The 25,931-nt window shown below is 45.0% G+C and overlaps 1 protein-coding gene across 1 annotated transcript in view; it reads left to right on the top strand.

The window, feature by feature from the left end:
• LOC140391314 (deuterosome assembly protein 1-like) overlaps nt 1–25,931 on the top strand; it is a 150,495-nt gene that overhangs the window by 106,272 nt on the left and 18,292 nt on the right. The window contains exon 6 of the mRNA XM_072475906.1: nt 6,369–6,514. Coding sequence (XP_072332007.1) covers nt 6,369–6,514 — 146 coding nt within the window. The remainder of the gene's footprint in view (nt 1–6,368; nt 6,515–25,931) is intronic.

The raw sequence follows: 25,931 nt of genomic DNA, 5'->3' as shown, positions 1-25,931 counted from the left end.
TCCATTATATAGTCTTCCATGGAGATATCCTCCATTTTCCGGAACTTACAAAATCCGACCATGCTTCATATGCACTTAACAAGTCATCTTTCTTATAAATCTTATCCATATTATGTAATAAAGTCTCCAGACCTTCTTCTGAGTCTAACTCTTCCAATTCCAGCTCAGAAAGCACTTTGTTTCGGATATTACTGCCATATGGTAGAGAAAGAGCCAATGCCATACCTTGTTTTCTCTTTCTCAAAGCAGTTACTTTAGTCCACATAACTACTGCACTTCTCCATTGGTCGTACGATTCCCTTTCAGAAAATAAGGGAGGATAGTCATATCCAGCCATCTTTGTCCTCGGTTCAGCCATAAATCCCTTTTTTTTTTCTTTTCTCACTCACTCCTTGGTTTGATCTGGAAAAGTTGTATATTTCAACCCTTCACATTTACACAGCAACCATCCTCTGCTACCATTGTTAGCCGTTTTAGTTACTGTGATAGGAAGAGTCTAAAGTTCTTGTTCCTTTTCACCAAACACCATTTATTTCACTTCCACAGCCTCTGCACAAAACTCTTAACAACGCACCACCTGACAGAGGCCACCTGAAGCCCCTTTACATATCAGTGTCAATTAATGGATACTTAACATAAATGAGACAACTAATTGCAATGTCTCTTAACCCATTACTTAACAGGCAAGGGGCAAGGTTGAGAATAACTTCAGCCAGTATGGGTATTGAATCCGCGCTGTTGGCTTCGCTCTGCATCACGAACCAGCTGTCCAGCGAACTGAGCTAAACTGTCCTCCAGTTTACTGGAATGCTAGTCCAGTGACTATACCATTACACCCCCACCTCCCCTAAACTATAATTGGGAATACACATGGGGCCAGAATTAAAGGAGCACAGATATTTTGGAAGGTGGTGGATTTGGGGGAGATGACAGAGGTGGGGAGGGGCAAGGCCATGGAAGGATTGAAAACAAGGATGAGAATTTTTAAATTGAGGCCTTGTTTGAGTCAATGTAGATCAATGATCACAGGGGTGATAAGAGAATGGGATTTTGTGCGAGTTCAGACAAAGGCTGCAGAGGTTACAGAGGCTAGAATGTGGGAGACCAGTCAGGAGTGTGTTGGAATAGCCGAGTCTAGAAGTTACAAAGCCATGGATGAGGATTTCTGCAGCAGATGCTGAGACAAGGGAGAAGCGAGCAATGTTATGGAGATGGAAATGGCCGTTCTTAGAGATGGCACAAATGTGAGGGCAGAAGCTTATTTTAGGATCAAATGTGAGACCAAAGTTGCAAACAGACTGTCTAATCTCAGAGTGTTGCAGGGAAAAAGAGTCAGCAGTTAGGGAATGGAGTTTGGAGTGGAGACTGAAAACAATGACTTCAGTCTTCCCAATATTTAACTGGGGAAATTTCCTTTCATCCAGTACTGGATGTTGAATAGTCAGTTTGATAATTGAGCAAAAGTGGTGGGGCCAAGAGGTAGAGCTGGGTATCGTGCACGTACAACGTACACGTGAAAACAAATGCTGTGCCTTCGGATGATGTTGTCATGGAGCAGCATGTAGATGGGAAATAGAATGGGGCCAAGGATTGATCCTTGGGGAATATCAGAGGTAACAGTGCAGAAACAGGAAGAGAAATTATTGCATGCCATCCTGTGGCTGTAATTCGAATAGATATGAATAGAACCATGTGAGAGCAGTCACACCCAGTTGGACAACATTGGAGAGGTGCATGTGATGAAACAGGTAGCAGACAAGAAAGCAAAAGTTTGTAGTTTTACCAGGGGAGATAAAGTTTTAGTATTGTTACCAGTGGTAGGTGAACCTTTAAAAGCAAGGTTTTGTGGACCTTATCGGATTGAAAGGAAATTAAGTGAGGTGAATTATGTGGTAAGAACGAAAGATAGAAGGAAAACTCACCAAGTGTGTCTTGTGAATATGCTTAAAAGGTACTTTGAAATTTATTATGGGCCAGGGTTTAGAAAACTCCATGGAGTTCACCTGACCTACAACTGTTCATTGATTTTGGTTTACGATGAGCACAAGGGCCTGCCTTTCAGGTGTTATTCAACAGAGGCCTTAAGCACTTTTAATACAAAACAAAGTTTATTCTACGAATTTAGTTAACATTTTTATAAACACACACAGTAAGCATTTTTAGCAACTACCAACATAAATACCCCACACAGCTACAGTACTCCATGGATAACCCTTAATAAATTCCCCCTTTAGCTGTTCCAATTTAATAACAAGATCCCATAAACCAGAAAACCCTTTTCAAAGGTGTGGTTTAGCACGTAGCACTCAAGACCTGGTATGGATGCTCCTGTTTCCTTTCCAAAACAGCAGGTTTGAATTTCTTCCAAACTACAGTTATTTCTTTTCAAGTTATCAAGCAGTCTGGAAACAGCTTTTAAAATGCAGATAGAGAAAAACAAACTTTCTTTCAACCTGTGCAGAACAAAACCAATTCAAACACAAAGCGAAAGTGAAACCAACTCCCAGAGCCACAGCCCAGCTCCACCCATACAATGACATCACTGAAGCCATGTGAGAAGACAAAAACATTTCTTAAAGGGACACTCCCATGACAAACGGCTCAAGAAGGCAGATCAGCACCACCTTCTCAAGAACAACTGGGGATGGGCAATAAATGCTGGCTGAGCCAGCGACACCCACATCCTATAAATCACATCCTATAAATCAGTAAATGCAAGCAGACTTGGCATGTGGCAAATGATGAGAGAATCAACAAGAGAGAAAAAATGATTTCACCTCATATTCACCAGTCTGCATTTCATGATGCATCTGTTCAGTGCAGTTTTGGTAGGATTAACCATAACACAGTCCTTGGGAAGACAATCTTCACACTGAGGACACCCTCCATTGTGTTATGTGGCACTACCAGAGTGCTAAATGGGAAAGCTTCAGAACAGATCTAGCAGCTCAAAACTGGACATCCATAAGACACTGTGGCCATCAGCAGCAGCAGAATTGTATTCCACCAATCTGTAACCCTACTGCCCAATATATGCCTCAATCTACCATTATCAAGAAGAAAGTGGAAGAGCTTCCTAGGCGTAGCAACATGCGCATTTCATAATGAAGTGCCAACGTGGTGAAGCCGCAACACAGGACTATACAGGTATGCTCCAAGGCAAAAATGGCACGTTACCGAGAGAGCGAACCAATCACACAATCAATAGTACTGATTGCTCAAGAAGCTCAACACCATCCAGGACAAAGCAGCCCGCTTGATTGCTTCTCCTCCACAAATATTCAAACCCTCCACCACCGATGAACAGTGGCAGTCATGTGTACCATCTACAAGATGCACTGCAGTAACTCAACAAGGTTCCTGAGACAGCACCTTCTAAACCCACGACCACTACCATCTAGAAGGACAAGAGCAGTAGATACCTGGGAACCCCACCACCTGGAGGTTCCCCTCCAAGTCACTCATCATCCTGACTTGGAAATATATCACTTTTCCTTCACTGTCACTGAGGCAAAATTCTGGAACTCCCTCCCTAACAGCACAGTGGATGTACCTACATCTCAAGGACTGCAACAGTACAAGAAGGCAACTTGCCACCACTTTCCGAGGGCAACCAAGGATAGGCAATAAATGCTGTCTTAACCAGCGACACCACATCCCTTAAATGAATAAAAAAATAATTTAAAATATTCTCAAGGGCAATAAGGGATAGGCAATAAATGCTGGCCCTCCAGTAATGTTAACATCATGTAAATGAATATTTTAAAAATCTGTAAAGAATCGCAAACAGCACTAGTAATCTTTGGTGCAGAATCCACATCAAACTACAACCTGTCAGAACTTACATTCTAAAGAATAATTGTTCCGGATGTAAACTGTGGTGATTGATTTATGAAAGTATAATACTCTTTAGATATTAATATCTTAATGCAATGTATGACATTTTTATGTTTGTTTTTTCTGTGTCAGGGTGATTTCATTCTTGCAACTGCAATAACGTAGAGTATTTTGGTGAAAATAATCAACTTAGACAAAATGTTTGCATACAGTGATACAGTGCCACAAAACAGAAGGTTATCACATCAGGTCAATCATGATCTCATTGAATGGCAGAGCAGACTCAATATGTCTTATAGTCACATGATCTTACTTGTGAATAACGTTATAGCAGGTGGAATAAAAGGGACATTAGCAATATGGGTTCAAGGTTGAGTAATAGGAAACAGAAAACAATGGTTAATGGGTGTTTTTGGGCTGGAGGAAGGTTTGTAGTGACATTCCCCAGGGGTCAGTGCTGGAACCCTTGCTTTTCCTGATATATATTAATAACTGAGACCTTGGTGTACAGGGCATAATTTCAAAATTTGTAAATGATACAAAATTTTGAAACATTGTAATTTATGAAGAGGTTAGAGTAGAACTTCAAAAGGACATAGACAAGTTGGTGGAATGTGAAGACAGGTGGCAGATGAAGTTCAATGCAGAGAAATGTAAAGTGATTCATTTTGGTAGGAAGAGCATGGAGAGACAATCCAATAGGGGTGCTGAAGCAGAGGGTCCTTGGTGTACCTGCGCGTAAGTGAAGGTGGCGGAACTGGTTGAGAGAGCAGTTAATAATGCTGACAGTATTCTAGGCTTTATTCATAGGAGCATTGCGTACAAAGGCAAGGAGTTATGTTGAACATATAAGAGACTAGCTTGACCTCAGCTGGAATATTCTGGGCACAACACTTTGAGAAGGATGTAAAGGCATTGGAAAGAGTGCGGGGAAGATTCACGAGCATGATTCCAGGGATGAGGAACTTCAGTTATGAAGTTACATTGTATAAATTGGGTCTGTTTCCTTGAAGAAAAGATAGCTGAAGGGATACTTGATAGAACTATTGAAATCATGAGAAGTGTGGACAGAATAGATAGGGAGGAGCTGTTCTCACTCGCAAAAAGACCAAGAACATGAGGAGACACATTTCAAGTAATTGGCAAAAGAAGCAAAAGTGACATCAATAAAAGATATCTTCACACAGTGAGTGGTTATGGTTTGGAAAGCACTGCCTGAGAGTGTGATGGGGACAGGTTTAATTGAAGAATTCAAAAGAAAATTAGACTTATCTGAAAAAGAAGAATATGCAGAGTTAAGGAGATAAAGAAGGAGAATGGTACTTGGCGAGTTGTTCATTTGGCGAGCCTGTGCAGACATAATGGGCAGATTGGTCTCCTTCTGCACTGTAAGAATTCTATGATTAAGTGAAAATGATATGTTCCTTGAGGCTGTGCTCTTTTCTCTCCCTGTTCCCCGATTATGATCTTTTTATTTTCCTACATTAATTAGATGACCAGTCTTCGCATTTCATTGATGAATTTACTGCACAGGGAATTACAATTTTGAATCCAAATTCAGTGTTTCTAGGGCTCAGCCGTTATAATACGATTGGAAGTGGTTTGATTGCTGCTGAATTTGTCCCAGTTATACTGCAGGGTGGACTAAGCAACAACAAATAACTGTGTTTAATATGACGGTTCCGTTTGCCCCAAAGTTGAATGGAAGTTGAACAAACTATACATATGTAAATCTCAATTTTAAAAATGCCCATGTGCAATTAGTGCAGAGCTGCTGATGTCTTATGAAGATCTTTATAAGCCAGAAATGCCATTGATAGATCAGAGGTCCATCTACACAGGTAGGAAGACAACCTGTCTCCAACAAAACGTCAAATAACAGACCGAACCTTAATGTCACTGACAGTCAATGTTTATATTTGACAGTGGGAGCATTGAGTCTTTGGAGGTAATAAATTCAAAATACTTCTGGAAAGAAACCTTGATGTCATCAAAGGCACATCAAATCGAGGGTAGATTTTAAAGTTCTTGCTAATGGCAAGATATATTGTCATTTACAAATGCATTTTGAAATTATGCAATAAAAATAGAAAATGCTGGAAAACCTCATCAGGTCTGGCAGCACCTGTGGAGACGGTTAATGTTTCAAGTCCAATATGACTCTTTGGAAGTATTTCTTCTGAAAAAGAGTCATATTTGACGTGAAACATGAACTCTGTTTTTCTTCCACAGATGTTGCCAGATGTACTAAATCTTGCAGCATTTTGTCTTTATTTCAGATTTCTAGCATCCACAATATTTTACTTTTATTGAAATTATGCAAGTTTTTCCTGCGAGTTTTCTTTTCAATGAAGAATGCTGATTGATTTTCCACTACATTCTGATGGCAGACAGAAATAAACTTCCTTGTGTTTACTTCATACCATTACCCCTACAGAACACAGCCATGTAAAGTAAATGAGAAGTGCTAAAAATTGATCTTGGGGCACAAGATGGTGATCAGAGTCAAATATTGTTTTTTGTATATCTAGAAAATGGAATCAGATATGTCAGAGCTGCAAATTGAATTGCAGTCACGAGATGATCTACTACAAGTGACTGACATGGAGAAAAAACAACTGCACAAGGAGTTAACCACGGTGAAGGGATCCATAATGCATAAAGATAGTGTCATTAGGTGAGTTTGCACAGGTCAGCACATTGTCACGATTCTACCAAACTGTTCAAAATTATGCCTGTTTATTGTGGTTAAGTGTAAAAAAAAGTCATATTTTCAGTTGAAACACTTGCACAAGTGTTGGAAAGTGAATTGTAACAGAAAGCAGTTGATTAGGTATCTGAAACATCAATGTACAATAGCCACTTTTCACATAGTCTCTTTATTCTTGCCAGATAAAGCTTTAGCATTAAAAACTGTGAGGGTATCCTTCAGTTTTAGTTTATCCTTAGTGTGTTGTGCAGGTATGTTGTATGTGTTTCCTGTCATGGGAATGTCACTTTAAGAAATTCTCAAGTGGCTCCAGTGATGCCATTGTGTGGGTGGAGCTGGGCTCTGGCTCTGCTTTTTACTTTCATTTTGAGCTGGAAGCTGTTTTTGGCTCTTGAGTTTTTTTTGTTTTCATTGGGGAGCTGCATCCAAACCAAGAAGGTGAATTTTGGTCTCCCTCTCTGCATGCCAAAGAATGTCTCCAGATCACTTGATAATTTCAAAGTAATACCTGTTTCGGTAAGGAATGCAAACCTACTGCTTTTGTAGGGGAAAAAAAGGTGTTCGGCTTATGGATGTGGTGAGGAAGGTTACTAAGGGTTACCTATAGAGTACTGTATCTTTGAGGGGGGTATCAGTGTTGGCAGTTGATAAGATGTTTACTGTGTGTTTATAAAATGATAACTGGATTCATAGAATAAACATTGTTTTGTTTAAAAATACTGAAGATCTCTGTTGCATAACACCTGGAAAGTGGGCCCTTGTGCTCCTCACAACCAAAATCTATGAAAAGTTGTGGGTCAGGTGAACTCCATGATAGACTTTGGCTTTCTCTAAACCCTGGACCATAACATTACTTTTAGTTGAAGTGTATGGTGTGTGTCTCAAAAATGTTTGGTTCTTCGGAGTGTGCCCTCAGTTGAAAAAGGGAATAAAGTGGATGGCAGTTAGGTACCTCACTATCCAGTGTCTCTTGTGTTGTAATTAAATGGCCCTTCAATTATAGACACTGCCAGTACTAAGCTCAAGGACATTTATGTAATTATTTGATTAGGATGGTTGGATGATACAGATGTAGGTTGACATGTCCATCTTCCATGCCAGCTCATGCTGTTTCCTTATTTCCGGGCACTCACTCAGTATGGTCAGAGACCTGTGTGAAAGTAGACTGCTGAGCAGCAAAGTGGTTTTCCCCCAACATGCTGAATTGAAAGACAAAACTGCTGTAGATTGCACCTCATATGAACTGTTGTATAATATTTTAAAATGAATCAGCATTGTCGCAATATGCTACTATATCACATAATTATAGGTATTTATATTAAATGCTAAAATGTATTCAGTTTATAATTAATAATAATTTTGATTAGCATCACAAGTAGGCTTACATTAACACTGCAATGAAGTTACTACGAAAATCCCTTCGTCGTCACACTCCGGCACCTGTTTGGGTACACTGAGGAGAATTCAGAATCCACCTAACAAGCACATCTTTCTGGATTTGTGGGAGAAAACCAGAGCACCCAGAGGAAACCCACGCAGACACGGGGAGAACGTGCAGACTCCGCACAGACAGTAACCCAAGCTGGGAATCAAGTCCGGGTCCCTGGCGCTGTGAAGCAACTGTGATAACCACTGATCTACCGTGTCGCTTATAACAGTTGGGACATGGTCTCTAATGTTGAACACATTATTATTCCTGATCGCTTTCCTATCTCTTCTGCTCTGCCTAGCTGTTATAACCTGCCTGCTTACCATTGGCTGGGGACTAATGACAATCCCACAATCCTGTGGGAGTATGAGCTTCCCCAATGAGGGGGGGCGGAGAAACCATTAGTAAACTCCAAGTATAAATAAAGCTGGCCAGTTTGGAACCAGCAGGAAGGAGTGTGCAGCAAGGGAAGTTGCTGCTGCTGTTATATATATATATATATGTTATTGTAAATAAATGTTATTACTTTGTATCCTTAAAACCCGTGCTGGATTCTTCGTGGCCCTCACAAAACTGGCGACGAGGGTTAAAGTGAATAGCTGTCTACACTGCTGAAGCCACCTCCCTGGATTTTTGTTGGATACAGGTTGTAAGTTGTTTTCTATTAATACCATGCCTCTGTACGGACGTTTGGATGTTTTTGATGCTGCGCTGGAAAGCTGGAACCAGTACGCACAACGGATGCGTTACTATTTCCGGGCAAACAATATCACCGAAAACGAGCGCCAGGTGGTCATATTGCTCACCGCCTGCGGCCCGCATACGTTTGGGGTGATTAGGAGCCTTACGTACCCAGCTGCGCCGGACACCAAAACGTTTGATGAACTTGTGAATATAGTGGGGCAACATTTTAACCCAACGCCGTCCATGATAGTCCAGCGTTACCGGTTTAATACCGCTGAGAGGACCACTGGAGAATCCCTTGCCGACTTTCTATCTAGGCTACGAGGATTGCGGAGTACTATGACTATGGAGAGACCTTGTCAGAAATGTTACGCGACCGTTTGGTTTGCGGTATTAACAATGCGGCCACCCACATAAAGTTGTTAGCTGAGCCAACATTGACTTTGCAACAGGCCATTCAAATAGTATTGTCCCGAGAGAGCGCAGAACGAGGAGTGCAGGAGCTACAGGGAATGGAAGTGCATGCCTTGGGGCGTAACCCCTTCCGTCCGAAAACGTTCCCCCGCACTCCTGCGGTACCTTGGGCGAGGCGACATCCGGACCGATGCCAGTGACCGTTGGACATTCCTCCCCGAAGGGAGCCTTCTCCAGAACCAGTGGATGAGGAGCCATGTCCGTGTCAGACTTGTAGGCGCCGACCCCGTCGGGGACGCCGGTCCTGGGAGCGCCAGAGGCGCCGTCGTTCCGACCGACACTGGGACCAGCCCAGGGGTCGTACCTTCCATGTGGATGAACCTGCGGCGACTACTCCTGAGGACGTGGAGACGGAGGACGACTGCCTGCAGCTGCATTGTGTGGCAGCTCCCCGTGTGGCCCCCATTAAGGTGACAGTACGGGTCAATGGTCACCCGCTTGAGATGGAGTTGGACACTGGCGCAGCGGTCTCCGTGATCGCCCAGAGGACATTCGACCGCATCAAGCAGGGTATACAGACCCTTACATTAACCGACTCACAGGCCAGGTTGGCCACCTACACAGGGGAACCACTGAACATTGCAGGAACTACAATGACCCCTGTTGTTTATAGACACCAGGAGAGGCGTTTCCCACTTATCGTGGTGCGCGGCCATGGGCCCAGCCTGTTGGGTCGGGACTGGTTGCGCCATTTGCGGTTGCAGTGGCAGCACATCCTCCAAACAGTTTCTGAAGGGTTGACTGAGGTGCTAGGACGATACCCAGATGTATACCAGCCTGGTTTGGGGAAAATAAAAGGGGCCGTAGCCCGTATCCAAGTCGAACCAGGAGCCACGCCGCGCTATTTCCAGGCACGCCCGGTGCCTTACCCCTTGCTCGAGAAGGTAGAAGGGGAGCTCACTCGTTTGGAGAGTTTGGGTATTATCAGGGCCGTCCGTTTTGCTGACTGGGCAGCACCAATTGTACCTGTAATGAAGCCAGATGCCACAGTTCGCTTGTGTGGCAACTATAAACTTACAGTGAATACAGCTTCCCGACTCGACCGATATCCAATGCCTCGCATAGAGGATCTCTACGCGAAGCTTGCAGGTGGACTCTCGTTCACAAAATTAGATATGTGTCACGCCTACCTGCAGTTGGAGCTGGACCCTGCCTCCCGACCATATGTAACGATTAATACACACCGGGGCCTGTATGAATATACACGGTTGCCCTTTGGAGTATCCTCTGCCTGCGCTATTTTTCAACGTGTTATGGAGGGCATTTTGAGAGGTTTACCACGTGTTGCTGTCTACTTAGATGACGTTTTGATTACAGGGACGTCGGAGCAGGAACATTTGGAAAATCTGGAGGCTGTCCTTAGACGCTTTTCGGAGGCTGGAGACCGTTTACGTTGCACAAAGTGCGTATTTCAGGCTAAGGAAGTAGTCTACCTAGGTTATCGGGTGGACCGCGAAGGTTTGCACCCCGTCGCAGAGAAGATGCGGGCGATTCAACAGGCCCCCGCCCCGACTGACACTTCGCAACTTCGTTCTTTTCTCGGTCTCGTAAACTATTACGGGAAGTTCCTCCCCAATCTGGCAACTACGCTGGCCCCTTTGCACCTTCTGCTAAAGAAAAATCACACCTGGGTTTGGGGTCAGCCGCAAGAAACCGCTTTCCGGCGGGTAAAGCCACAATTGTCGTCGTCTGGGTTACTAACCCACTATGATCCTGGAAAGCCTTTGCTCGTCACATGTGATGCATCCCCGTATGGTATTGGGGCCGTCCTGTCCCACAAGATGGAGAACGGGGCCGAGCGACCGATAGCTTTCGCCTCCCGCACATTGACTGCAGCGAAGAAAAAGTACGCGCAGATCGAGAAGGAGGGCCTGGCAGTGGTTTTTGCGGTGAAATGATTTCAAGTGGGGCCTGACAATCCCTACATAAGGTCGTGTAACAACCGCCATCGATGTCAGCTCCACTGAATCATCGTCACCAATGTTGGATCCGAGGTAAGCAGCCACGCATAAACTGTAGTTTAGAAAAGCACAAAGAGGTTTATTAGTAGTCACAGTCAAACACCACCACTCCTCAGAGGGTCTCCTTCACCGACCTGCACTTAGGACGGCATTGGTATATTAGAGGGGCTACTCTTATTAAGGGGAAGCCCTGCCCCATTACTGGGGAAGTTTGTATTCCCCAGAGGGCAAAGGGCAAATGATGGTTCATATCCCGTGACCTCCACTGGTGTTATAGTCGGATCCCACAACCAACGAGGCAGCTCAAAGTTCTCCGGTCCTCCTTGTTTGCATAAATCAAATAACCAATTAAACATATGTCTGAAAGATGCCATTCCACCAATATCACCCTCCTCAATGACGAGGGAGCCTAGAAATTGTTGCAAAGGACAGGAGTGAAGGCTTTGCCACCAAAAGTACTCAATGGATGATACAGCTTGGCCTCCTTTGAGCTTTCCAGCATCACAGATTCCAGTCTTCAGCTAATTGAATTCACTCAATTTGATTTCAATGAACAGCTGAATGTACTGGATACCGGAAAGATTATGGGCCCTGATAAAATCCCGGCAGTAGTGCTGGTGTCCAGTGCTCCAGAACAAGCTGTACCGCTAGCTAAGCCTATCCCGTACATTTACAATGCTGGCATCTACCTGGCAATATGGAAATTTGGCCAGGCATGTCGTGTCCACAAAAGCAGGACAAGTCCAATCCAACCATGTACTATCCCAACAGTCTACTCTTAATCATCAATATTGTGATGGGAGGGGCAGCACAGTGGCGCAGTGGTTAGCATTGCTGTCTCACGGCGCCCAGGTTCGATCCCGGCTCTGGGTCACTGTCCGTATGAAGTTTGCACATTCTCCCCGTGTTTGCGTGGGTTTCGTCCCTACAACCCAAAAAAGTGCAGGGTTAGTGGATTGGCCACGCTAAATTGCCCCTTAATTGGAAAACATGAATTAGGTACTCTGAATTTTAAAATATAAATAATAATATTGTGATGGAAGGTGTAATTCGCAGTGCTATCGAGCAGCAATTACTCAGATGAGTGGTTAAGATTTGTATTTTGTGGACATGGAGATTTGCAAAGGGTGACTTGGAGTGCTGCTGCCTCATTGGTGGATAAATCATAAATCAAATCATCACAAATTATTACAAAATCAAAAAATTGTGGATATTGGAAATTTGGAAACATAGAAACTGCTGGAAATGCTCAACAATCAGGGATCATCTACGGGGAGAAATGGTTCTGATGAAAGGCCATCAAACTGTTAACAGATGCTGCCAGGCCTATGTATTTCCAGCATTTTCTTATTTTATTTACCACACTATTAATATTTGCAGCTTGAAATAAATCTTGGTACAGTTCAGGAGAGTTGAAAGCTCAAGCTTATATTGGATCACAGTCAATTGAAACCTTAGATATTAAATGATATCATTAATTTGGCAGAACATTGTTGTTGCTGTTTGATCTGGTGACTGACTCTTTTTGCAGTTCTGTTGTCTTAATTCATTAAACATTAATGTAAAATTTGTTGAGGTAACTTATTTTCAATAGCAGCAATTATTTAGGAAAAACTGTAATCCCTCTGCATTTTGAATAGGGAAGCCCAGTTGTACACACTGGTAAGTAAATGAGAACATCACATTTTTACAGTAACATTTACTGTCTATTTTGTTTTTCATGATTAAGACAGAATGTTAATGTAGATTCTTTAATGAGAAACTAATTTCCGTGTTATACAACTTGTGGAGCAGAATTGACAGAGAACCTGTTTTGACGCTTGTGTTAAGAAAGCAGTTGTTCATATTTCAGCTGTAAAGAATAATATTGTAAAATAAAAATAAGAAACTTGATTATTTTCACAGGGGTTGCGAAATGCAAACCCAGAATCTATTTAAGGATAATTCATTTAGTTGTAACAAATGTTTTGTTAGGAATCTTAACAATGAAATCTGTGAGATATATTTTAATAATGAAAGAATGGAATATTGTATTGTAGAATAACAATAGATCAGTAATCTCGATCCTTTTTAAATTAAAAGGCTTTCAGTTAATTACTTTTGAAATTTATGAGATTGCAAGACTTGCCATGAGTTCCTTTCAAATAACCATAGTGTTGGAAAAGCTTGCACATTCTTGAACTATACAACTTCGATGTTTTTGGGAAGGATGAGCTTTAGACATGTTGAAGGTGCTGTTTTTCAGCTGAAAAGTTGAATGAAGCCTCTTCTGCCCTCAAAGGTAGAAGATCCTACAACAGTATTTTAAAGAAGAACAAGGGAGTCCCACAGATTTCCTGGCCAATCTTTATTTCTCAGCCAACACGATGAAACCAGATTATCTGGTCTTATAATACAACAGTCTGTGGGATCTTGCTGTATTCAAATTGCTTGTCACAATTCTTAAATTACAACAGTAATAATAATAATCGCTTATTGTCACAAGTAGGCTTCAATGAAGTTACTGTGAAAAGCCCCTAGTCGCCACATTCCGGCGCCTGTTCGGGGAAGCCGGTACGGGAATTGAACCCGCGCTGCTGGCCTTGTTCTGCATTACAAGCCAGCTGTTTAGCCCACTATGCTAAACCAGCCCCTAAATACTGCATCACCTGTAAAACACTTTGAAAGGCACTGTATGAATGCAAGATTTTTCTTTATAATTTATTGATTTTGACATATTTTTCTATAGGCTATTGGAACAAAGTTCACCAATTTTGGTAACTGGCAAACTAGCTAATCTTGAAGTGGAATATAAAAGCTCTTTGAAACACCTTCAGGAAAGCATTAAAAATGAAGCAATGCTGCAGTCCGAGATCATGAGGTTAAATGCAGAGTAGGTAAAATGTTGTGACTGAACAAATTCAAAATAAAATCCTGGACAGAATAAAATATTTAAAGCAGCTTATTTTGTGTCCCTCTGAACATTGATTGCCCTTGAGAAGATAGTGAGCTGCTGCCTTAATGAAATGAAATGAAAATCGCTTATTGTCACAAGTAGGCTTCAAATGAAGTTACTGTGAAAAGCCTAAGCAATGCAATCCATCTGATGTAGGTACATCCATCGTGCTGTTAGGGAGGAAGTTCCATTATTTTGACCCAGTAACAATGATGGATCGGCAATATAGTTCCTCCTGTATTATTCGTTATTAGCTCAAGAATACCAAACACTATGACAAAGGTTGATTATCTAAGCTAAGGGTTATTTGTTGAAAAATGACAGGATTCCAGGAGAGCTCTTCATCTTCATGTGAACTGCTGATCAATACTGCTGCAACTACTATATCACATGTTGGCTTGCATCGCTACCTATGATGATGTATACCATAGGTGTATTCCAAACTATTTACATATTTATCAGTCTGTTGATCAGGATATTAAACTACATTCGCTACAAAGCAATATTAGAACATTTCCCTCTCCTTTAATTGTACAAGTTATAAGTGAGATACATAATGGAATAGGATCATTGTGAGCAGTATTTACACATGTATTAACTCACATATAAATTGTTAAAGTCTCTTCAAAATGTATAGGTGGTCTGCTGACTCAACCTAATCTCATAACGGTGAAGCTTTGCTGAATTATAGAATTGTCAATTATTTTCTCTTGACTCATATGTATGGATTGACAATTATCTTGCGCTTCAGTGTGGTGCATGTCATCACTCCACTTCATTCAGAGTTTGAATGTGCACTCGTCCTTGACGCTACTGGAAAGTTAAGCATGCTGCAGTTGGACAACTCTCTCAACTGCCATCTATTCCTCTGCAACATCACTCCATTTGTGGTGGTTACCTTATATAACCGTGGCTCGTTACACACCTTTGACACCACCACAGGGAACCATGTCACCTCTTGCGGGTGGATCACTCTGACCTCCTGCCCCTGTGCATAGGAGGCAACTTCACACCTGCATGTTAGTCATGTGTGATTTGCATTTTCTCTTACTATTTATAATCATTTTTCTTGGACTGACAATGATATGATCTGATGATGTCTCTGAAGAGTTGTCCTGATTTTGCCTTCTGAACATAATCGCTGTTGGGGATAGTAATTCCTTATCTGGTGGTATTTTTTGTAGGTGCAACATTGCTATTTGAATATCTTGACTGGCCTCCTTACATATAAAGATTATTGAATTTACGGTCACACCTTCCTTTCTGCAGTCAATTTGATCTTGCATAATACAGGGTTGGCAAGTGGGTTTACAGCCCGCTTTGAACACGCCTTGCAAGGGTTTACCACTGTACTGTGGACCATTGCCCATCCACTCTGGGGAAACAAAAAGACTGAAAATTGCACCCATCATGTTTGCCTCTGATGTATGTGATGTATCACTCAGTTGCTAAATGATAGTAAATTTGGAAAAGTAGTTGGCAATAAGTAAGTCATCACCTCTGATGATAAACAAGGCAGAAGCTATTCTTTTTTTTAAATGTTTTTTATTGGGTTTTCGAACAAAGTATGTTTCCAGTTATATACACAGAATAAAATATATATATATAGAAGAGAAGAAAACACAAAAAAGAACTGGCAGGGTATTATGCACTAGCTCAACAACAGCAACTCTGTACAGTTGGCAATATTATTTTTAACACATATGTAGGCACCTGTTTGTGGGGGGGGCGGGGAACTGGGAGGTACATATACATTTGGGGGCCGGAGAAACCCTTACATTAATTATGTCAAATACAGAAAGGGCAATACGCGAATGGATCCGGTGTTGGTGTTGTTACTTGCCTCAGAAGTTATTTTTGACCGTGGATGTGATGGAGCATCATGAGGATGGTGTAGTTCTTTGTGTTGACTTTTGTTGTCTTGACATGCGCCGCACATCCTCGCAGCTCATTCGATGTCATTATTGACCCCTGGCCAATAAACTGCCTCATGTGCAACTTGTCTTGTTCTTTCAATGCTCATGTCATCTTGATGTAACTGAGTAAGGGTATCTTGATAAAACACTTCTGGGTATCAGTCATTTTCTGCCTGTGAAAATGACTCGATTTGAAATGCCAATTTCATCACAGTGGAGTGAAAAGTTCTGAGGTCTGTGGGAGTTTCTTCCACATTACCTGGCCATCCACTGGTGATAATCTGTGATAATGACCTGAGGAGAAAATCTCTGGAAGACTCTCACGGCAGCTTCTCACATTTGTCTGGTCCATATTGCGCTAGGTTAAAATTATAACATCTAAATCCACATCTACTTTGTCTACTTGGACATCCAATGGTATGTCTTCCACCTTCTTGGGGTTGCTTAGCCTGATTAATGTGTCTGATGTAATCAGGTATTTTTGTTGCAGGCCTAGGGCCACACTTGTCTTGACCATCTAGCATTGGTGCTTTGCTGGTCTCATGAATTATGATCCAGACTTTTATTACAGGCTGGTAGTCCTGCTATCATAGGTCCATTAATGTCAACAATGTAGAAGACCAGGCAAACTTCCATTTCTACACTTCAATGTCAATGCGCTCACGCGATAGATTGGCAAATCATTATATGCAATGAGTCTAGCTTGTTGGCTGTAACATAGACTCCCATTTTGTCAATTACATGTCTTGAGTGTCTGCAATGGTAAAATGTTGGCCACATGCCACTGTGTTTGTCTCAGCGCCTTATTCACCATCTATTTCTCTGCAATCCTTGTGAACATGTCTGTCTTGTACTGGTATTTGGTGAACTCTTTCTTATTCTTGCCACTATGCGACATCTGCTTTTTGCAGTCCTGTGGCCTATGACACTTCCCTCACTGCCAGATACTCTACACAATCTTCTTCAGTGTCCCTTTAGACCACACACCTTGCAGGTATCTCTAAATGCAGGACAATTGTGTGACTGATAGATTAGACTGCATTTCCTGCACACCTTGCCCTTTCTGGCTCCCTCAACTATGGTTGTTGCGGCTCCAAGCATTTGTAGATATTGACTGTGTTACAACCCCCTCGACCATGCATTGGAAGATATCGCAGGCTGAAATGGTGCCAAATGGCAGTCTGGAATACTGGAGGAGACCTTTATTTTGTTTCCCGTGGCAATCACTGAGTATGGACACCCCCGGTAAACAGGGCGAGGTTTCCCCTTAACAAGAGGGAACCTCACTGTATAAGAACCCTGACCTGGGTGCAGATCGGGGAAGGTAACCATTCAGGGTGAGGTGTGTTAGATGTGTGTATCTAATAATAATAATCTTTATTAGTGTCACAAGTAGGCTTACATTAACACTACAATGAAGTTACTGTGAAAATTCCCTCGTCACCACACTCCGGTGCCTGTTCGGGTACACTGAGGGAGAATTCAGAATGTCCAAATCACCAAACAAACACGTCTTTCGGGAATTCTGGGAGGAAACTGGAGCACCCGGAGGAAACCCACGCAGACATGGGGAGAACGTGCAGACTCCACACAGTCAGTGACCCAAGCCGGGAATTGAACCTGGGACCCTGACGCTGTGAAGCAACAGTACTAACAACTGTGCTACCGTGCCGCCCATGTAAATAAACCAGAGTTCATTTTATCCCACCGTGCGTTCTTGTGTATCTCTTCGTTGGGTTCTACAGCCTGCCCTCAAATATTGTCTAATATTGTCTGCCATCTTTAAGTAAATGGTTAATGTTATTTCTCTTTTTTATATGAAGCAGACCCTTTTGGAATGCCGCCATTTGTGTTGATGCGATTACCAGTTCTATTGTTTTTTTTAATTTAAACAAATTTTTGTTTTCCTCAAATTAGTAATAGTGTTTGTTCTCAGCTGTTCCTAGCGATGGTACAAATGGACAATCAATGAGGGAAAATTTAGTCGCAACTTTTTTATTGATCTTTAAAACACAGAGAATTCTGCAAGTTAAAAATCACAATCTTTGCCTTTGTCCCACCATCTACTAATGAACTGGTCAATAGTTTCTTCATGCTGTTGTCCATAAGCCAATAGTTCAAGTTGGTGTTAACTCTTAACCGATTCTCCAGCATTGTCCAGAGTTTAGGTGGGTCTCTCTGGTCTGCTTCTGACAGTCCAGAAGTAATTATGTGATGAAGATGTTCATTTCCATTCCCTATTTTTAACTTCATTGCTTGCTTGTCTAGCTCTGCAACTGCTAGTTCTAAGAAGCAGAGCTCCATGCACTATCTAAACAGCTTGAATTGATTAAGCCTATGCAGATTATTCTGACCCATAACGAGGGATTTTGTTGTTGCACCATTGAAACTTCTTGCTTCTCGGGAATTCCCTTTCCCAAGACTTTCCCTTTAAATTACATTTCCTCGATGGAAAAAAGCAAAAGAGTACAAGTCTACTGTGCCTGCATCACTGAACCTCTGCCACACCTTGAGCTTTCAGCCTCTGCCCGGGTTACTCTACCAAGAAGCTCTTTTCGGTGGGGAAAATTCATGACGTTCAGTGGCTTTGCAGTCTCACAGTCCCAATTCAGATAGACTTTCCAACTCAGTTCATTTCTTCTTCCAGCTTCTTCCATGTGCCAGTGTTATCCTAGGCTTTATGGGATTTCCTGTTGCCCAATGGTATCATTTTGTGATTACTGCCACTAAATGGGAGTCATTGACACCAGGTTCTTCACCACTGTTACTATGTTGCGGACCTCTGCCACCATGTTATGTTATTGACAATTTCCCTGCATCAACTGCTCTTGTTCTTTAGGTGGGAGAGGCCACAGATTTGGAAGGTGCTGTTGAAGTGCATAGATTTAAGTGACATGCAAAAGAAGTCAATGTGATGTGAGAAAATACTTTTTCACACGAGTAGTTTGGGCTCGGAATGCACTGCCTGGAGGAGTGGTCAAAGCAGTTTCAGTTGAGGCATTCAAGACGACATTAGGTGATTATGTGAATAGAAATGATGTGCAACGGTACGGGAAATGGCAGGAGGATGGCATTACCTCATAATGTTCATTTGAACAACTGGTGCAAGACACGATGGGCCAGATTACCACATCCTGTGTCGTAACAATCCTGTGATTCAATATCTGAGGAATCACAAATGGTACTGAACATTATGCAATAATTAGCAAACATCCCAATTTCTGACCTTATGATGGAGGGTAAGTTATTGATGTAGCAGCTGAAGATGGTTTGGCCTAGGACACTACCCTACGGATCTCTGCAGTAATGGCCTGGGACTGAGATGATTTGACTTCAACAGCCACAACTTTCTTCTTTTGTGCAACATATAACTTCACCAGTGGAGAGTTTTCCTCCTCATTCCCATTGACTTCAATTTTCCTGGAAATCCTTAAAATACTGTCAGTGACTAGCACGTCATCAAGGTAAACCATTTCCTTGGGAATTCCGTGGAGGAGATTTTCCATCATGCATTGGAAGATATCGCAGGCTGAAATGGTGCCAAATGGCAGTCTGGAATACTGGAGGAGACCTTTATTTTGTTGTAGCAAATTTCTGAGACTCCTCATCCAACATTAGTTGTAAGTAGGCATGACTGAGGTCTAAGTTTCAATAGGTGAGGCCCCATGCCAGCTTGGTGTAGAGGTCTTCAATTCAGGGAATCGAATACCAATCGACCTGGGCAGCTTGATTTATTGTCAGTTTATAATTCCCTTAAGCGCGGGCTTTTTCCCGCATTAGGGAAGGATGGGGTGGGGCCGGGGGGGAAGGATGGTGCTGGAGAGGAGCGTACACTGACTGCCAAGGGGTGGGGGGATTCTCACACTGGGGGGTCGATGGAATGGCGGGAGAGGCCGGGGTCAGCAGGAGTCAGCTGACTACGGGAGTGTCATGGGGGAGCAAAATGGCTAGATAAGGATCTGAGGGGTAGGGGGGTAAGGGGGGGAGGGGGGAACTGGGTTGCTGCTGCATTGGCCAAAGGGGAGCTGGAAGTAGGAGAGGTAGTTGGGGCGGGGGTCCACCGCCTGGGGGACTGGGGGGTGCGGGAGGCGCGGGCACGTGGCTGGCCTAGAAAAGGAGATGGCTAGTCGGCAGGGGGGGGCGGGGGGCGTGTAGTCCCCCGATCCAGCTGATAACTTGGAACGTGAGAGGCCTGAACGGGCCGGTCAAGAGGGCCCGGGTTTTCGCGCACTTAAAGGGACTGAAGGCAGACGTGGTTATGCTCCAGGAGACACATCTGATGGTGGCAGATCAGGTTAGGCTGAGAAAGGGATGGGTAGGGCAGGTCTTTCATTCAGGGCTGGATGCGAAGAACAGAGGGGTTGCAATACTGGTGGGGAAGCGGGTGTCGTTCGAGGCACTGAATATTGTAGTGGATAATGGAGGTCCATATGTGATGGAGAGTGATAGGTTGCAGGGGGTGCGGGTGGTACTGGTGAACGTATATGCCCCGAATTGGGATGATGCCAGATTTATGAAACGCATGCTGGGTCGGATTCCGGATCTGGAGGTAGGAAGCTTGGTAATGGGGGGGACTTCAACACGGTGCTGGACCCAGCACTGGACCATTCTAGGTCCAGGACGGGTAAGAGGCCGCCTGCGGCCAAGGTGCTCAGGGGGTTTATGGACCAGATGGGGGGAGTGGATCCATGGAGGTTTGCCAGGCCGCTGGCCAGGGAATTTTCCTTCTTTTCCCACGTCCATAGAGCCTACACCCGGTTAGATTTTTAAATTTTGAGTAGGGCGCTAATCCCGAAAGTGGAGGGAACGGAATATTCGGCCATAGCCATCTCGGACCATGCCCCGCATTGGGTGGAGCTGGAGTTGACGGGAGGAGAGGGACCAGTGCCCACTGTGGCGCCTTGATGTGGGACTGTTGGCGGATGAGGGGGTGTGCGGGCGGGTGCAGGGGTGTATTGAAAGATATTTGGAGGCCAATGACAACGGGGAGGTGCAGGTGGGGGTAGTCTGGGAGGCGTTGAAGGCGGTAGTCAGGGGAGAGCTAATCTCCATTAGGGCCCACAGGGAGAAGAAAGAGGGGAGGGAGAGGGAGAGGTTGGTGGGGGAGATTTTAAGGTTGGACAGGAGGTATGCAGAGGCCCCCGAGAAGGGGCTACTTAGGGAGCGACGGAACCTCCAGACGGAATTCGACCTGTTGACCACGGGGAAAGCAGAGGCACAGTGGAGGAAAGCGCAGGGGACGACGTATGAGTATGGGGAGAAGGCGAGTCGGATGCTGGCACATCAGCTTCGTAAGATGGAGGCAGCGAGGGAGATTGGTGAAGTTAAGGATAGAGGGGGTATACAGTGCGGAGTGCGGTGAGAATAAACAAGATATTTAGGGACTTCTATGGGGTTCTGTACAGGTCTGAGCCCCCAGCGGGGGAGGAGGAGATGCAACGATTCCTAGATCAGCTGAGGTTCCCGAGGGTTGAGGAGGAGGAGGTGGCTGGTTTGGGGGCGCCGATTGGGCTGGTTAAAGGATTGGGGAGCATGCAGGCGGGGAAGGCCTCGGGGCCGGATGGGTTCCTGGTTGAATTCTACAGGAAATACGTGGATCTGCTGGGCCCGTTGCTTGTGAGGACTTTTAATAAGGCGAGGGAGGGGGGAACCTTGCCCCCGACAATGTCCAGGGCGCTGATTTCTTTGATCTTGAAGCGGGACAAGGATCCATTGTAATGTGGGTCGTATAGACCGATCTCGCTCCTCAATGTTGACGCTAAGTTGCTGGCAAAGGTACTGGCTTCGAGAATTGAGGACTGTGTCTCGGGGGTGATTCATGAGGACCAGATGGGATTTGTGAAGGGTAGGCAGCTAAATACAAATGTGCGGAGGCTCCTCAATGTGATTATGATGCCCTCGGTGGAGGGGGAAGCGGAGGTAGTGGCAGCTATGGACGCGGAGAAGGCCTTTGATCGAGTGGCGTGGGAGCATCTTTGGGAAGTGTTGCGGAGGTTTGGGTTCAGGGAGGGGGTTCATCAGTTGGGTCAGGCTGCTATATAGAGCCCCAGTGGCGAGTGTGGCTACAAATCAGCGGAGGTCGGAGTACTTTCGGCTGTACCGGGGGACGAGGCAGGGGTGCCCCCTATCCCCCTTGTTGTTTGCACTGGCAATTGAGCCGCAGGCTATGGCACTGAGGGAGTCCAGGAAATGGAGTGGACTGTTCCGGGGGGGAGAGGAACATCGGGTGTCTTTGTATGCCGACGACCTGTTGTTGTATGTGGCGGATCCAGTGGAGGGGATGGCGGAGGTCATGCGGATCCTTAGGGAGTTTGGGGACTTTTCGGGGTATAAACTCAACGTAGGGAAGAGTGAGCCCTTTGTGGTGCATTCAGGGGACCAGGAAAGGGGGATAGACGAGCTACCGCTGAAGAGGGCGGAAAGGAGCTTTCGGTACCTAGGGATCCAAGTAGCTAGGAGTTGGGGGGCCCTGCACAAGCTCAATTTGACGCGGTTGGTAGAGCAGATGGAGGATGATTTTAAAAGATGGGATTTGCTGTCACTCTCACTAGCGGGTAGGGTGCAGTCGGTCAAAATGACGGTCCTCCCAAGGTTTCTCTTTGTGTTCCAGTGCCTTCCCATAATGATCCCCAAGGCCTTTTTCAAATGGGTAAGCAAGAGCATCATGGGATTTGTGTGGGCGAATAAGACCCCGAGTGTGAAGAGAGTGTTTCTGGAGCGTAGCAGGGACGGGGGGGGGCTGGCCCTGCCGAATTTGTGTGGCTATTACTGGGCAGCCAATGTGGCGATGATCCGTAAGTGGGTAATGGAGGGAGAGGGGGCGGCGTGGAGGAGGCTAGAGATGGTGTCCTGTGTGGGCACGAGCCTGAGGGCGCTGGTGATGGCACCGCTGCCGCTCTCGCCGACAAGGTACACCACGAGTCCAGTGATGGCGGCGACACTGAAGATCTGGGGGTAGTGGAGGCGACACAGGGGCAAGATGGGAGCCTCGGTTTGGTCCCCGATTCGGGAGAATTATCGGTTCGTCCCGGGAAGGATGGATGGGGGGTTTCGGAGCTGGCATCGGGCAGGGATTAGAAGAATGGGGGACCTGTTCATCGATGGGACCTTTGCGAGCCTAGGGGCGCTGGAGGAGAGGTTTAGGCTACCCCCGGGAAACGCTTTCAGGTACATGCAAGTGAGGGCGTTTGTGAGGCGGCAGGTGAGGGGATTCCCGCTGCTTCCGGCACGTGGGATTCAGGACAGGGTGATTTCGGGTGTATGGGTTGGAGAAGTCAAGGTTTCGGCGATTTACCAGGACTGAAGGAAGAGGAGGAGGCCTCGATGGAGGAGTTAAAGGGCAAGTGGGAGGAGGAGCTTGGGGAGGAGATAGATGAGGCTCTGTGGGCTGATGCCCTGAGTAGGGTTAATTCTCCCTCCTCTTGCGCCAGGCTCAGCCTAATAGAGTTCAAAGTTACTCACAGAGCGCACAGGTGCGAGGTTGAGTAGGTTCTTTGGGGTGGAGGACAGATGTGGGAGGTGCTCGGGGAGCCCAGCAAATCACGTCCATATGTTCTGGTCGTGCCCGGTGCTGGATGGGTTTTGGAGGGGTTTTGCGAGGACTATGTCCAAGGTGGTGAACGCCCGGGTCAAGCCGAACTGGGGATTGGCATTATTTGGGTTATCGGACGAGCCGGGAGTGCAGGAGGCGAAAGAGGCCGGTATTCTGGCCTTTGCGTCCCTGGTAGCCCGGCGGAGGATTTTGCTACTATGAAAGATGCGAAGACCCCTAGTGTGGAAGCTTGGATCAATGACATGGCAGGGTTCATCAAGCTGGAGAGGATAAAGTTTGCCTTGCGAGGGTCTGTTCAAGGGTTCCTCAGGCGGTGGCAACCGTTCCTAGACTATCTCGCGGAGCGTTAGGAGGCGGTCAGCAGCAGCAGCAGCCCAGGGGCGGGGGGGGAGGGTGGGGGGGTTTCTTTTGGGGTGGCGTTTGGGTGAAGGTGGGGGGGTTTTCCCTATTTGTGTTTTTCAATGTTATATGGGGGTTATTGTATATGGGGGAAATCCAATGTATAATTTCTGACTGTTGTGTTCTTGTTTTCTTTTTGTTGGGGGAAGGGGGGTTTGGGTGAAAATTTGTTGAAAGATTTGAATAAATATATATATATTTTAAAATAATTTCCCCAGATCCTTATCGACCGATCAGGTTTAAGGACAGAGGCTATCAGTGTGCCCATTCTGAAGACATAATCGGCTTGATTGTTAACAGCTATTACTAGCTCTGATTCAACTTTTCTTTGCGGGGGGTGGGGGGGAGAGTTGCCATAAGAGTTTCAGACGCAAAGGCTCTAATATTTGCAGGGAGGTAGTGAAGTTGGACACAAAATCGAAAGCAGCTGAAGAACACAGCAAGCTTGGAAACACAGAGGTCCTGCTGAACTTAACCAAAGGCCTCAGTGAAACATTTAGCTCCTCTTCCCACCCAGCAGTCAACCAAATGCACAACATGGGCAATGGGCCTCAGCACAGGACCCTTGGCTATATTCTGCCTTAAAAAGGGGAATGTGCATATGCACAGTGTGCTGGAGATACGTTGCACATAGTTATCTCTATAATCCTATTCTTACAGCTCTCTCCAGCACATTGTGGGTGAGGGGGAAAGGTTCATTGCTGAGGCTCAAGTATGTACCACTCCAAGGAATTTGTGCTTCCGTGGCACAATGACAAAATGACAGTCACAGCTATCTACATTTATCAATTTTGATGGACAGAAATTATGTCTCCAACCAGGGAAGCTTTTTCGACCTGGTTCCTACTGACTTGAATTTTATGTTGTCCCTTTAATGCCACACTTAGTCAACTACTACCTTGATTGTTTTTAAATTCATATATGGGAAGTGGGCATCGCTTGTTAGGCCAGCATTTATTGCCCATCCCAAGACCAGGGATGCACTTCTGAGGCTGTATAAAGTTCTGGTCAGACCCCATTTGGAATATTGTGAGCAGATTTGGGCCCCGTATCTAAGAAAAGATGTGCTGGCCTTGGAAAGGGTCCAGAGGAGGTTCACAAGAATGATCCCTGGAATGACGAACTTGTCGTATGAGGAACAGTTGAGGACTCTGGGTCTGTACTCGTTGGAGTTTATAAAGATGAGGGGGGATCTTATTGAAACTTATAGGATACTGCGAGGCCTGGATAGAGTGGACATGGAGAAGATGTTTCCACTTGTAGGAAAAACTAGAAGCAGAGGGCACCATCTCAGACTAAAGGGATGATCCTTTGAAACAGAGATGAGGAATTTGTTCAGCCAGAGGGTGGTGAATCTGTGGAACTCTTTGCCGCAAAAGGCTGTGGAGGCCAAATCACTGAGTGTCTTGACGACAGAGATAGATAGGTTCTTGATTAATAAGGGGTTCAGGGGTTATGGGGAGAAGGCAGGAGAATGGGGATGAGAAAAATATCAGCCATGATTGAATGGCGGAGCAGACTCGAGGGGCTGAGTGACCTAATTCTACTCCTATGACTTATGGTCTTACAGTCTTATCCCTAGTTGCCCTCCAGAAGGTGTGGTGAGTTGCCGTCTTGAACCGCTGCAGTCCTTCATGTGCAGGTACACCCACTGTGCTGTTAGGGAGGGAGTTCCAGGATTTTGTCCCTGCAACGGCGAAGGAACGGCGATATATTTCCAAGTCAGGGTGGTGAGTGACTTGGAGGGGAAACCCCAGGTAGTGGGGTTCCCAGATATCTGCTGCTCTTGTCCTTCTAGATGGTCGTGGTCGTGGGTTGGAAGGTGCTGTCGAAGGAACCTTGGTGAGCTACTGCAGTGTTTCTTGTAGATGGTACACACGGCTGCCACTGTTCGTCGGTGGTGGAGGGTTTGAATGTTTGTGGAAGGAGGAGCAATCAAGCGGGCTGCTTTGTCCTGAATAGTATCGAGCTTCTTGAGTGTTGTTGGAGCTGCACTCATCCAGGCCAAGTGGAGAGTATTCCATTACACTCCTG

The sequence above is a fragment of the Scyliorhinus torazame genome, chromosome 15, assembly GCF_047496885.1.
Source record: "Scyliorhinus torazame isolate Kashiwa2021f chromosome 15, sScyTor2.1, whole genome shotgun sequence".
Classification (NCBI taxonomy): domain Eukaryota; kingdom Metazoa; phylum Chordata; class Chondrichthyes; order Carcharhiniformes; family Scyliorhinidae; genus Scyliorhinus; species Scyliorhinus torazame.
The sequence above is the reverse complement of the archived record's forward strand: the minus strand, read 5'-3'. Positions and strand labels throughout refer to the sequence as shown.